At 45.8% G+C, this 12,212-nt stretch overlaps 1 protein-coding gene across 1 annotated transcript; it reads left to right on the plus strand.

Annotated features, from left to right (window-relative positions):
* Nucleotides 1-1,000: 1,000 nt before the first annotated feature.
* Nucleotides 1,001-11,561, plus strand: ptpn18 (protein tyrosine phosphatase non-receptor type 18). Its single transcript, XM_030118917.1, has 16 exons — nucleotides 1,001-1,177; nucleotides 3,189-3,297; nucleotides 3,542-3,606; nucleotides 3,687-3,782; nucleotides 4,311-4,349; nucleotides 4,534-4,602; nucleotides 4,755-4,817; nucleotides 5,167-5,309; nucleotides 7,401-7,467; nucleotides 7,709-7,786; nucleotides 8,079-8,171; nucleotides 8,638-8,693; nucleotides 9,923-10,036; nucleotides 10,513-10,688; nucleotides 10,775-10,846; nucleotides 11,139-11,561. Exons 1-16 carry the CDS (start codon nucleotides 1,106-1,108, stop codon nucleotides 11,210-11,212), a joined length of 1,386 nt encoding a protein of 461 aa, XP_029974777.1. The 5' UTR covers nucleotides 1,001-1,105; the 3' UTR covers nucleotides 11,213-11,561.
* The last annotated feature ends 651 nt before the right edge of the window (nucleotides 11,562-12,212 follow it).

A 12,212-nucleotide genomic window follows, 5' to 3' on the forward strand; every position in this document is an offset into this window, starting at 1 on the left:
TATTTCTAGAAATGAAAGGGCCCAGTAAAGAGTAAAAATGAAAAGAGCACTCACTCCCATCGCTATTTCCAGATGTGAAGGAGCGAAGCGGAGAGTAAAACACAGACAGAGCACTCACTCTCACCGGGATTTCCAGAACGGAGGGGCGCAGCAGAGAGTGGAAAACAGATGCTCACTCCCACTGGGTCTACAAACACTTCCAGTCTCAAGACGTTCATATTAGTTTTGCTTATTTTACTCATATATTGATTTGTGGCCTGAACTTTCTGACTCAAGAGAAAAATCCAACTGATTAAAAAAAAAAACCTTTAAAAAGTCATATTTCATTAAAGTTAATTTTCTGTTAGTATTTAATGAAACACATGACATCAAGGTTGTTATTTTATCCTGCTGCCATGCTGCTCCGGGCCTCCTGCCCGCTGTTGAATAAATAAACACACACACATGAGTTGAATTCTTTTGTTTATTTATTAAACAGCACATGCTGTGTGTGTGTGTGTGTGTGTGTGCGTGTGTGTGCGCGCGCTTGTGTGTTCTCGTATTTCTATCCTTGTTGGGGCCAAATGTCCCCACAAGGATAGCAAAACGTGAAACGACGTGCCTTGTGGGGACCTTTTTCCGGTCCTAAGTAGGAGAAACAGTGTTTTCTTGACCATGTTGTTGTTACTGAAAAAAGTAAAAGTGCAAAAACATTTCTTTAGGGTTAGGCTGTGTTGTGGTGTGGGTTAGGGTTAGGGTAAGGGTCAGGGTTAGGGGCTAGACATGAATGGGAGTCAATGGACGGTCCCCACAAGGATAGAAATACAAGACTGCGCGTGTGTGTGTGTGTGTGTGTGTGTGTGTGTGTGTGTGTGTGTGTGTGTGTGTGTGTGTGTTGGAGAAGTGCAATCTGGTTGTTTCCTCACACTTCCTGGTTCAGGACAATCATTAACTGTGTGTATGAATACAGAGACAGAAGTGAGAGGCAGAGGTAAAAACAGAAGTCTCTCACTGACACACACACACACTCTCTCTCACTCTCTCTCTCTCCCTCTCGCTCTCTCCCTCTCCATCTCAGTCAGTGCTGTGCTGCACTGTGTGCAGTTCAGGTGTGTGTGCTGCTGTCATGGACCCGCTGGCCTCCCTGCTGTCCTCTCTGAAGGCCAAGGATCCGCTCAGCGTTGCTCAGGAGTACAGTGTGAGTGTCTGTTCTCACCTTTCACCAGTCAGATTGAACGGTACAGAGTGTGTGTTCAGCTTCATGCTGTGTATGTTCAGTTTCACTCTGTTATAACCTGATGTTACACTGTGCGAGTGTGTGTGTATTTGTTCAACCTCACATTGTTCGATAACCAGATGCTACAGTGTGCATGTGTTCAGCTTCATGTTGTTCTGACCATATGCTACAGTGTGTGTGTGTGTGTGTGTGTGTGTGTGTGTGTGTGTGTGTGTGTGTGTGTGTGTGTGTGTGTGTGTGTGTGTGTGTGTGTGTCTTCACTCTGTTCTCACAGGTCAGGCCGTGGTAGCTCTGAATGAATCTTCTTCAGGTTTCATTTTAGATTTTCTAAAGGTGATTGCACAGCAACCACAAGTGTGTGTCCTCACCTTGCTTTCCTTTCTTTTTTTGACTGTGTGTGTGTGTGTGTGTGTGTGTGTGTGTGTGTGTGTGTGTTCTGTGTTCCACTGAAAGCAGCGGCAGTGGAACATCAGATAAAGTCAGGATTTGATTAAAACGTGTTTGCGAACTTATTTGTTGACTTGTCACCATTCAAATACCAGCGGAGCAGCAGCATCCAGGCTGTGATCTGGATCAACGTCTGGAGCTGGAAAATCCAGTTTAACATGATCTGGAGTGGGTTTATTCAGTGTAACAGCAGCAACATAGAGCATCTATAAGCTGTAGAATATCTTCTCATATTCGATCTGTATTATGCAGCTTCTAGAATTCAGAGCTGAGGAGGTGGAGATTCTAGAATTCAGACCTAAAGAGCCCTGACCGTAACGGCGAGGCTTTTGAAAATTTGAATACATTTCAGGGCAAGTAGAACACTGGACTAACTCCAATTACTTTCATTCAGGATTCCTAGACAATAAGGATATATTTCATTTTGAGTGAAATTTCAGGGTGAACCTAAAATGCACGCTCAGCTTTCCAGATGAACTTAATGTGACCTTCTCTCACCTTTTGAACACGTGCCGAACAGCTCAGCCTTTCAGTGCTTGTTCAACTTCCTGTTCTCTGACAGGGAGAATTCAAAGGAAGGTGTTTGATCGGTGAATGGGTCAATAAAGGTCTTGGTTCCATTAGAACTGGAATTTATAAAGTTCTCTTCATCATGAGACCAAGATCACCTAAAAACTGATCAGCAGCACCTCGACACCGAAGTTAAAATACCAAGTTCTGCGATGGAAGAGTCCACTGAGCTCAGAGAGTCATCAGCAGGTTGAACTGGGATCCAGAGAGACTGGAAGAGTCCCGGAAAGACTGAGATCCAGAGAGGGTGGAAGACCTCAGCTCATCTGCATGGACATCAGCCTCCAGATGTTCAGGTTCACACCTGAACCCAGAGGCTGAGCCCTTCAGGAGGGGTTTGATGCCTCTGCAGACAATAAGTCCACTCATGAGCAGAGCAGAATGTCTCTGCAACGCAACCAGACCGTAAAGTTACTCATGACGACCGTTGCCACCACAGAGACAAAAATAGACCTTCTCATGAGGCAGATCAATAAGTGTGAGCATGTTTCACAGTCGAACTGTGCTTAGAGTTCATAGCGGTGTATTTAAAGTGCTGTGGTTATTTCAAGTCTTGAAGAACTGAGTGTGTGTTGGTGTGTGACCGCAGTCTGTCCGTTCAGGCATGTAGTGTGTGAACATCCACACAGCACGTGCTATTGACAAGAAAAAGGTGTTACCCTCACTGCTCGCCAGAGGAATCCAACTCGGCGTGGAGCTGGGTGCCTGGTCAGTCAGTCCCTGGCTGTGGTTTAGTGTCTGCTTCCTCATTCATGTCATTACATGATTTACCAGCAGCAGAAACTTCCTCTGATGGTCAGCTTCTGAAATGTCACAAGTTTCACCTGAACTGATGTGTGTGTGTGTGTGTGTGTGTGTGTGTGTGTGTGTGTGTGTGTGTGTGTGTGTGTGTGTGTGTGTGTGTGTGTGTGTGTGTGTGTGTGTGTGTGGGTGTGTGTGTGTGTGTGTCTTACAGGTGGTGCGTTCACGGACCTCATCTATAAAGAATGAGCTGGGTTTGACCTGTGAGGTTGGAGCTCTGAAGGAAAACATCAAGAAGAACCGATACAAAGACATCCTGCCCTGTGAGACCCCAACTCCTCCTCCTCCTCCTCCTCCTCCTCCTCCTCCTCCTCCTCTTCCTCCTCCTCCTCCTCCTCCTCCACCTGCCTTGTGTTGTCATGGTTGCAGTCATGAAGTCATTTGTTACTTTTGTTTTCAGTTATCAGTTACAGGAACTCTCCACCATCAGACAGACACAAAGAACCTTATACTGTGTGTGTGTGTGTGTGTGTGTGTGTGTGTGTGTGTGTGTGTGTGTGTGTGTAGATGATCAGACGCGGGTGGTGCTGCCAGACTCGGACTCAGATTACATCAATGCCAGCTTCATCCAGGTGACGTCACACATTGTGTTGTGTTGTTGTACGGTGTGTAGTGCGTGTCAGTGCTTGTAATGCTGCCATGTGTCCTGCAGGGGGCGACAGAGGGCTGCAGGTACATCGCCTGTCAGGGACCCCTCAGCTCCACTCTGACACACTTCTGGACCATGATCTGGCAATACAATGTCAAGGTGCAACACAATTACACAACCACACACGTACACGACATCCATTTGCAAGACACAACTACACAACGTCAATATGGGACGCACAGCAGCACACAACTCAACAACTACACACAACTACACAACATCCAGCAACACAATAAAACCACAATAACAGAACAACACACAGCAATACAATAAAACTGTCAAGGTGTAACACACAACTACACAAAAATAACAAAGAACTACACAGCATCCAGCAACACAACAACATGCAATGACACAACAGCAAAACAACAAGACAGAAATGCACAACACAGTGTTAGGGTGCAACACACAACTACACAAGAATACAGAACTACACAACAGCCAGCAGCACAACAACATGCAATAAAAGAACAATGGAAAGCAACACAACAGCATCCAATTACACAATAACACAACAACGTATGGCAAGAGAACAAGAAAACAACACACAATAACGCAAAACAGCACAACAGCATGCAATAACACAACAACACAGTGTGGTCTGCCTGACGTCCGGCTGTGTTTCAGGTGATCGTCATGGCCAGCAGAGAGATCGAGATGGGAAAGGTAAATAAAAACTCTCGATTCCACTCAGGATGTTATATCCCCGTCATTCTCCCCCTCTCCTCCGGGGGGCAGCAGTGGGTCTCTCTGGTTAAGGTTCTCCAGGTAGTGACTCAATGTACCACCTGCTGCTGAGAAGTGGTATTGCAGGTTCCACCTGTTCTGTGTTCTCTGTGTCTCTGAACAGAGGAAGTGTGAGTGTTACTGGGCTGCAGAGCATCAGGAGGCTTCGTTCGGACCCTTCACTGTCACCACTGTAAGAACACACACGCAAGCACACACACACACACACACACACACACACACACACACACACACACACACGCACACACACACACCTGAACAGAGAACTGCTCTCTTCATCAGTCAGTAAACTCACCCACGTCTGCTGTTCCTGTGATTCTCCAGCAGGGGGAGACTAAGCCAAGTGGAGACATGGTGATTCGAACCCTGAGGGTCTCTTACCTGCAGGTCGGACTTTCCACTGCACACAGTAAAACACAGCCAAAAGCAGTAAAACACAGTAGGACACCTTAAAATACATTAGAACTCAGTAGAACAAAGAACAATGCAGAACATATTCAAACCCAGTGAAACACTGTAGAGTCCATAATGCACAGTATACAGCAGAGTCCTGCAAAATACAGCAGAACACAGTAAAGCACAGTAGAACACAGCAGAGTCCAGCATAGTACGGCAGTTTAAAATGTGAGATTAACAGTAGAATACAATAGAGATTAAATAATAGAATTCAGCACAAGAGTGGAGAATGGCAAATTCAATTACAAGTTGTTTGATTTCTGATTATCCCCCCCTACAGGAGGTGCGCCATGTGACTCAGCACCATTTCCTCTCCTGGCCCGATCACGACGTTCCTCAGGAGCCGTTTGCAGTCCTGGACCTCCTGCAGGGAGTGAGGAGCAGCCGAGGAGGAGACACCTCCCCTCTGCTCGTACACTGCAGGTACACACACACACACACACACACACACACACACACACACACACACACGTACACACACACACACACACACAAAGGGGTCAGAGGTGGTTCCTTTCTAAAACTAGAATTTGGCACTCAGAGAGTGCAGACCTCCGCCACAGCTCAAATCAGTCACCAACAACAATAAGAACACCATATATAATAAAACAACATTGTGATCGGGGGTGTGATTGGAGCGGAGCGCTGTGGCGCGTGGAGCGGTGCAGCACGGTGCATGCGGTGTTGGACCGGGGGGGTGGGGAGGCAAGGAGCGGTGTGGAGCAGCGCGGTGCCTGCATGCTACGTCGGGAGCCGTGAGTGGGGTGCAGGATGGGCCCCCCGCACCTCTAATTCTGGGCGCCCTCCCCCAACCCTGGGCCCGGGACAATAGACCCGTTTGTCCCCCCCTTTTGGCGGGCCTGCCCAACTATGTCAAAGACTGCCCTATCTCTCAATGATAAAGAATCCTTTAAAATATTCCTGGATCCAGACAGTGATCCGGATCATCACCAATATTTAATGGATTCTAAGTTAGCCCAAGACCCACCTTTCAAAAAAGTTTCATTGCAATCCGTCCATAACTTTTTCTGTAATGTTGCTAACAAATCAACCAACCAACCAACCAACGTGATTACATAACATCCTTGGCAGCGGTAATAAATGGCTGTTGTAGTTCAAGTAGCAGCCACCAGGGGGAGACAGAGACACAAATGCCTTTTCTCTCATTATGTCTGAATCACACCTTGAAAATATAACTATTACTAATCGGAGGTAAGTGTGTCAGTGCTGGTTTTACTGTGTTTGTCTTGACGTTCATTCGATCGCAGTACATTTTAATCTAGGGGTGTTAAACATAAGGCCAGTGGGCCAAAAATGGCACACAAGAGGCTCCAGTTCAGCCCACCAAATCACCACGAAAATTCAGACACCCTGCAGTGAGATCAGAACTGAGATATTGAAAGCTAGCTAGCTAGCATTAGCCTCGAAGCCATGCGGTCAGGGGAGGGCTTGTAAAACAAATCCATGGTGCAACAGGTTTTTTTTTTTTTGGACATTTCAATGTACTTTTCACCAGGAAGTTTCACTAGGACTGACTTCATGTTGAGATTTTAGTGATTTTAGGTAGTAATTCTTTGGGCTTTTTGGGGAAAATACTGACACTGTTAGCACATAATACTGAGCCTGTACTGATGACTCTCACCCATTCAGCTCATCTTTATGTTGATGGTGCTTAATGAAAAACCACAAGTGTGTGTATGTGTATTTGTGTGTCTGTGTGTGTGTGTCCGGATAAAATTAACATGTGAAACACAACAGGAAATGTTAAATGAGATCACCCTTGAGTCGAATTCAGAAATGTTCTAGTGGCCGGATGTGGTCACCGGTTGGTATTCACTGCTACACGCACTACACACAGACACAGGTAACACACACACATCACACACAATACACACCCTACACTGCAGGTACACATACTTGCAGACAAACACGCTGCAGTTGGAGTTTTTCCTGATGCATGAGAGGGTCGTACTGATACTGTGAACAACACTCCAGGGTTCTCGGTCCTCGAGGAGTGTGTGGGCGAAGGTCTGGAAGGAACGTTTATCTGTGGATTGTTCCGAAAGCTCCTCAGGGTCAAACCAGAAGAGATACAGGAAGTTAGAGAGGACCGACATGTCTGAGACCCCTCCATACTGCTACCATGTGGAAACAGAGTGGGAGAAGATGGACACACACACACACACACACACACACACACACACACACACACACACACACACACACACACACACACACTGAGCCTGTAAACGGCTGTTAATTCTTCATCATTCCTGCAGCTTGTTTGTGCCAACAGAGCAGATCACAGGTCATCTGGTCATTAACATTCAACAGGACACACACACACACACACACACACACACACACAGACAGCAGGAGGCTGTGAATATGCAGCAGGTAACACCTGCTATCGATGGCACTGTTAATGCACACTGCATCTGTTGTGTGTGTGTGTGTGTGTGTGTGTGTGTGTGTGTGTGTGCGTGTGTGTGTGCGTGTGTGTGTGTGTTACAGTGCAGGCTGTGGGAGAACAGGAGTCATCTGTGCTCTCGACTACATCCATGACCTTCTGGTTACCAAGGTAACACTCACTAACAGCTGAACACGTGTTCTTCACATGTTCTAGTGTTCCTGTCACTGTGTCATCCTTACACACACACACACACACACACACACACACACACACACACACACACACACACACACACACACACACACAAAACTAAACACGTTGTTTAATACAGTAGGTTCTCGCTCTCCTGGATTGTGTTGTTGTCTTCGTTGTTTGAATGTTGTTGTTGTTGTTGTTTCACCTCCCTCAGCAGGTCACAGAGGACCTCAGCATCCTGAAAGTCGTCCTGGAGCTCCGTCAACAGCGGCCCTCTGCAGTTCAGACCAAAGTATGTTCACCACGGACATGAAAAGGGCAACAACATCACAGACGCACAAAAACCCACTGCGGCTGACTCAATCAGTTAAATACATTTGTTTCTAATGACAAAAATACAAAGACAATCAACTCAAAATTCTAATTTTGTGTTATGTTTCCATGGTAACGGCACACGTTCCTCTGGGAACTTCATGCAGTTAGTGGAGCCCGGTTTTCATTTCCCTGCTGAAGTTTGATGGCTGGTGTTGATCTGTCCCACTGAGTTTTCACCGAGCACATCACTTCCGCCTCTATTCGCACAGGAGCAGTATCAGTTCATCTTCACGGCCGTGTGCTGCATGTTGGAGCGCCTCCTGCAGTCATGTGACCAGCATCTCTACAGTAACCTGTCCCAGGTAAACGGCACACGGCGGGGGGGAGGGGCCGCAGGAACCGTCTGATAACAGTGTGTGTGTGTGTGTGTGTGTGTGTGTGTGTGTGCAGATGGGCGGGTGCTGTGCTGAGTTGAGCTCATGACACGTTGACAGAAAAGAGGAACTGATAAACACTTTTTTCCCCTTTTCACGCGTTCAGCTCTCAACGTCCGCTCTGAGAAAGTGTCAGTTGTCTTTGTGGTTTCTCTGTTGCCTTTGCTGGTAGGTGCAGTCGGTCTCCTGGACGTCTGAGTTTTGGGACTGACGCTGAGTCAGGCCGAGGGTGTGTGTCCGTAGTGAGTTGAGGGGTTCAGGTTGATCTGTGGAGAGCGGGGAGAGTGTGGAGTTTCTCTGACGAGCACCAGCAGAATCTTTGTCTCTCAAAGCTTCAGAAAATGAAACGATTTCTTTCTTTCTTTCTTTCTGATTCGTCGTTTCCTGTTTACAGCTGAAGACGACCGAGAGAAGAGTCAGAGCCACAAAGTCAGCCTCCTCCAGCAGCAGGTAACCAACCAGCCTGATAACTAACCGACCTGTAACCTACAACTAACCCACTATTACTTACTGACTTACTTTCTAATTGATCAACCCTAGAACTAACTAATTACTCTGTAAACTAACCAACATGCTCACTCCTTCACTTTGAAACTGTCTTGGTGAAAAGAAACAACTTTCCAGTTCACTAACTTGCCAACTAACAGCTGATTAAGCTGGTTAAAAATATGAATACTAACCCGTTCACTTACTTATTTTTACAGGAAACTCATGTAAACAGCCTAACTGAGTGACTGATTAATCCATAACAGACTAACCTGCATCTGATTCTGTAACTAACCTGTTAACTAGTTAACCATGCCACCAGTTAACTTTGTACTAACTAACCTATAACTAACAAACTTCTAACTACCTAGTAGTTAACTAATCCATTAACTCGATCACTTTTTAATTGATTAACTCAGCAACTTGCAGATTACTCTTTTATCTATTCAACCTACATCTTGTAACTTAGTAACCTGAAAGCTTGTTTACCAGTAACCAACCTGGTAAAAACACACAAAACTTGACAATTGTAGCTGGGTAACTAATGAACTGATTAAGTTGGCAAATATTAATGAAACCACCCTGAGAGCTCACTCGTGTCATAATTATGTTAACCTGGTAACTAATTAACCCGGAAGTGACTAACCTGAAACTTAACCTGGCAACTAACACAAAAACAAAACCGCCTGTTAGCTAGTTCACCTCGTAACCGCTTGACTTTGTACTATTCACCTGGAATTTTACCAGATAGTTATTTACCGTGGTTACTAATCAGCCCAAAACATAACTGCCCTAACTACTAATGAATAATAACCAACTGAGGTGGTAACTAACTGGTTAAGTGACTAACAGACCTCGTGTCAGGAACATGAACGACCCATCAGTCTGCCTGCAGAGAGACAGACGGGACGTTTCACCCTTCCGTATGTTAACATGTTTCTGTGGCAACCAAGTAGGGGGAAGAGGAGGGGGAGAGAGAGAGAAAGGATGGACGGATGAGAGTTTGGTGGGGAAGTGAGAAGAGATGAGAGAGAAGAGCAGAGAGCCGCCAAGGAGGGGATTGAAGGAGCAGGAGGTGAAGAGAGAAGAGGCAGAGGAGGGGGAGGAAGAAGTGAGAGTGATTAGAGGAAGGGAGGATGAACAGACGACTGCACACACAGGGCCTTCGCACTGACGCTCATATCCGTCCTCAGACTGTCGCTGGGCACCAACATGGACACCTACGCTGTGGTCAACAAGCACAGGCAGCCACACCCTCCTGCTTCCAGCCCCGCCCACCCCCCGCCCACCCCGAGCAGCGGGGGCAGGTAAAATCCCCCCTCCTAAACCTAAACCCAGACCTGACCTTTAATCTGGAGGTCAGACCAGTTAGTGGGAGGAAGATGCTCTGTAAGAAATAGAAAAAAGAGTGAAGCTTCATAATGATTTACGACTGTGGATGTGAATCTGCTGGTGTGTTCAGCAGCTTTATATTTGATGTATTTTTTTTTTGTTTTATCTTTGGTTATTTTATTTCACGTATCAGAGTTTCATTTTGGTTTTGTTACATCTTTTTGCTTCCTTAGCTGGAATCATATTTTAGTTTTGTTTCAGCTCAACTTGTGTTTTGTCTCCAGTTGCTTGATTTCTCTCTGGTGTTTGATTGTTTCTGTCTCATGTTGTTTAGTTTTATTTTTTCATCTGTTTGGATATTTCTATCTTACTGCTTTTGATTTAATTCACAGTGTTGTGTTTTGTTTTTTGTCTCTTTTGATTCTGGGTCCCTCCTTGCCTCTGTCTCCAGGCCCATCACTCATCTCTATGACAACGAGAGCGGTGCCTCGGCGACACCCATCTACAGCGTCGTCCGGCCGCGCAGTAAGGCCCCCAGCCGGCCGCACTCCGCCATGACCTTCTACGACTTCCCCACGCCGGCCAATCAGAGGCCGGCGGAGACTCAGGAGTACCAGCTGGTGTCAGGTGGGGTGGTGTGGCGGAGGCGGTGGTGTCGGGGAGGGGCAGGGAGAAGAAGTGACGCCTGACTGTGTGACTGTTTGCTCCTCCAGCTGAACAGGACAGCGATTACGAAGACGTTTCTTCTTCGGAGGCGAGCGGCTTCAGTTCGCCTTCAGGCATCGGTCAGTATGTCCTTTAAGCTCAGGAGCTCCTCAGGGCTCCTTCACGGGTCCTCATCGCTTTCACATAGAAACATAAACACATGAATCCATTGTTCTGCTGTTGGTGATAGACTGGGATCTTCTTCAATCCACCAGAGAAGTAAAAAAATAAAAACAAAAACAAAAACAAAAAAAAACTAGTGCAGTCCACCATAAAATGCACAACATGCATTTTTCATTTAATGTTACTTTTTTTCTTTCTTATGAGGTGCATGTGTGTGTACTTCCTGATGTTTTTCTGTGTGTGTTTCAGGTTTTAACAATCGTGTGGAGCGGCCTAAAGGACCCAGAGAGCCCCCTGCTGAGTGGAGCCGGCTAGAACGATGAGTTCAATGACTGTGGTTCATTACAGCTCCTGTGAATACTTCTGTGATTTTTTTTGTTTTTTTTTTTTAAATTTATGTATCCAAGTTTGAGGTACGATTTTTTTTTAACTCCAGAAAATCAGCTTCACTAGTTGTGTTTTCAATGTAACTTAAAATAAGTTTTATTTTTTATAAAGTCACATAAAGAAAAATAGTTAGATTTGATAGCAGATGAAAGGAAACAATAAATGATAATAAATGATAATAAAGTATAATAAATGATAAATATGATGTTATTTTGTAGCTTTTCTTGTCTTCAATCAAACAGAACTGTGATATATTGTAGTTCCCCAGATGACCAGCAGGAGTCAGCAGAGTGTCAGTGAACAGCAGCAGGCGTCAGAGCGCTGAAAGAACAGAGAAGAAGAAGAACCAGGAGCAGGAGAAGCTGGTTTTAATTAAATTTCTGGCATCAGTGGACTGTGGTCGTGAAGTGTGTGTGTGTGTGTGTGTGTGTGTGTGTGTGTGTGTGTGTGTGTGTGTGTGTGTGTGTGTGTGTGTGTGTGTGTGTGAAAGACATTCAGAGATTATGACATCATGAGATCCAAATAAGGTTACAAAACCTACACACACACGCACACACACACACGCACCCACGCTGTTTAAATAACTCGTCCCTCCTCTAATTTCCAATATCGCTTCATTTCAACTCTCTCTTTGGATGCCTGTGGTCTCTCCTCCATTCAAGGAGCCAACACCCATGACCTGTGTGTGTGTGTGTGTGTGTGTGTGTGTGTGTGTGTGTGTGTGTGTGTGAATAGCTACTGGTAATATGGAAAGTGTGCTTTGTGGTTAAGTGGTGCACACACGCACACACACAAACACACACACAAACTTGTCTGTCACTGATTCTCAAAAACCACTGTGTTAATCTCTGCTACCATTTCTCTCTCTCTCCCTCTCTCTCCCTCTTTCTCTCTCTCTCTCTCTCTCTCTCTCTCTCTCTCTCTCGTTGAGTGTAC

This window comes from Salarias fasciatus, chromosome 20, assembly GCF_902148845.1.
Source record: "Salarias fasciatus chromosome 20, fSalaFa1.1, whole genome shotgun sequence".
Classification (NCBI taxonomy): domain Eukaryota; kingdom Metazoa; phylum Chordata; class Actinopteri; order Blenniiformes; family Blenniidae; genus Salarias; species Salarias fasciatus.

Excerpts from the sequence above, each read along its gene's own strand:
- ptpn18 (XM_030118917.1), top strand. The coding sequence starts at position 1,106 with ATGGACCCGCTGGCCTCCCTGCTGTCCTCTCTGAAGGCCAAGGATCCG. Across the intron at positions 7,787-8,078 it reads CCTCTGCAGTTCAGACCAAA|GAGCAGTATCAGTTCATCTT; the intron begins GTATGTTCACCA and ends CTATTCGCACAG. Across the intron at positions 8,694-9,922 it reads TCAGCCTCCTCCAGCAGCAG|ACTGTCGCTGGGCACCAACA; the intron begins GTAACCAACCAG and ends ATCCGTCCTCAG.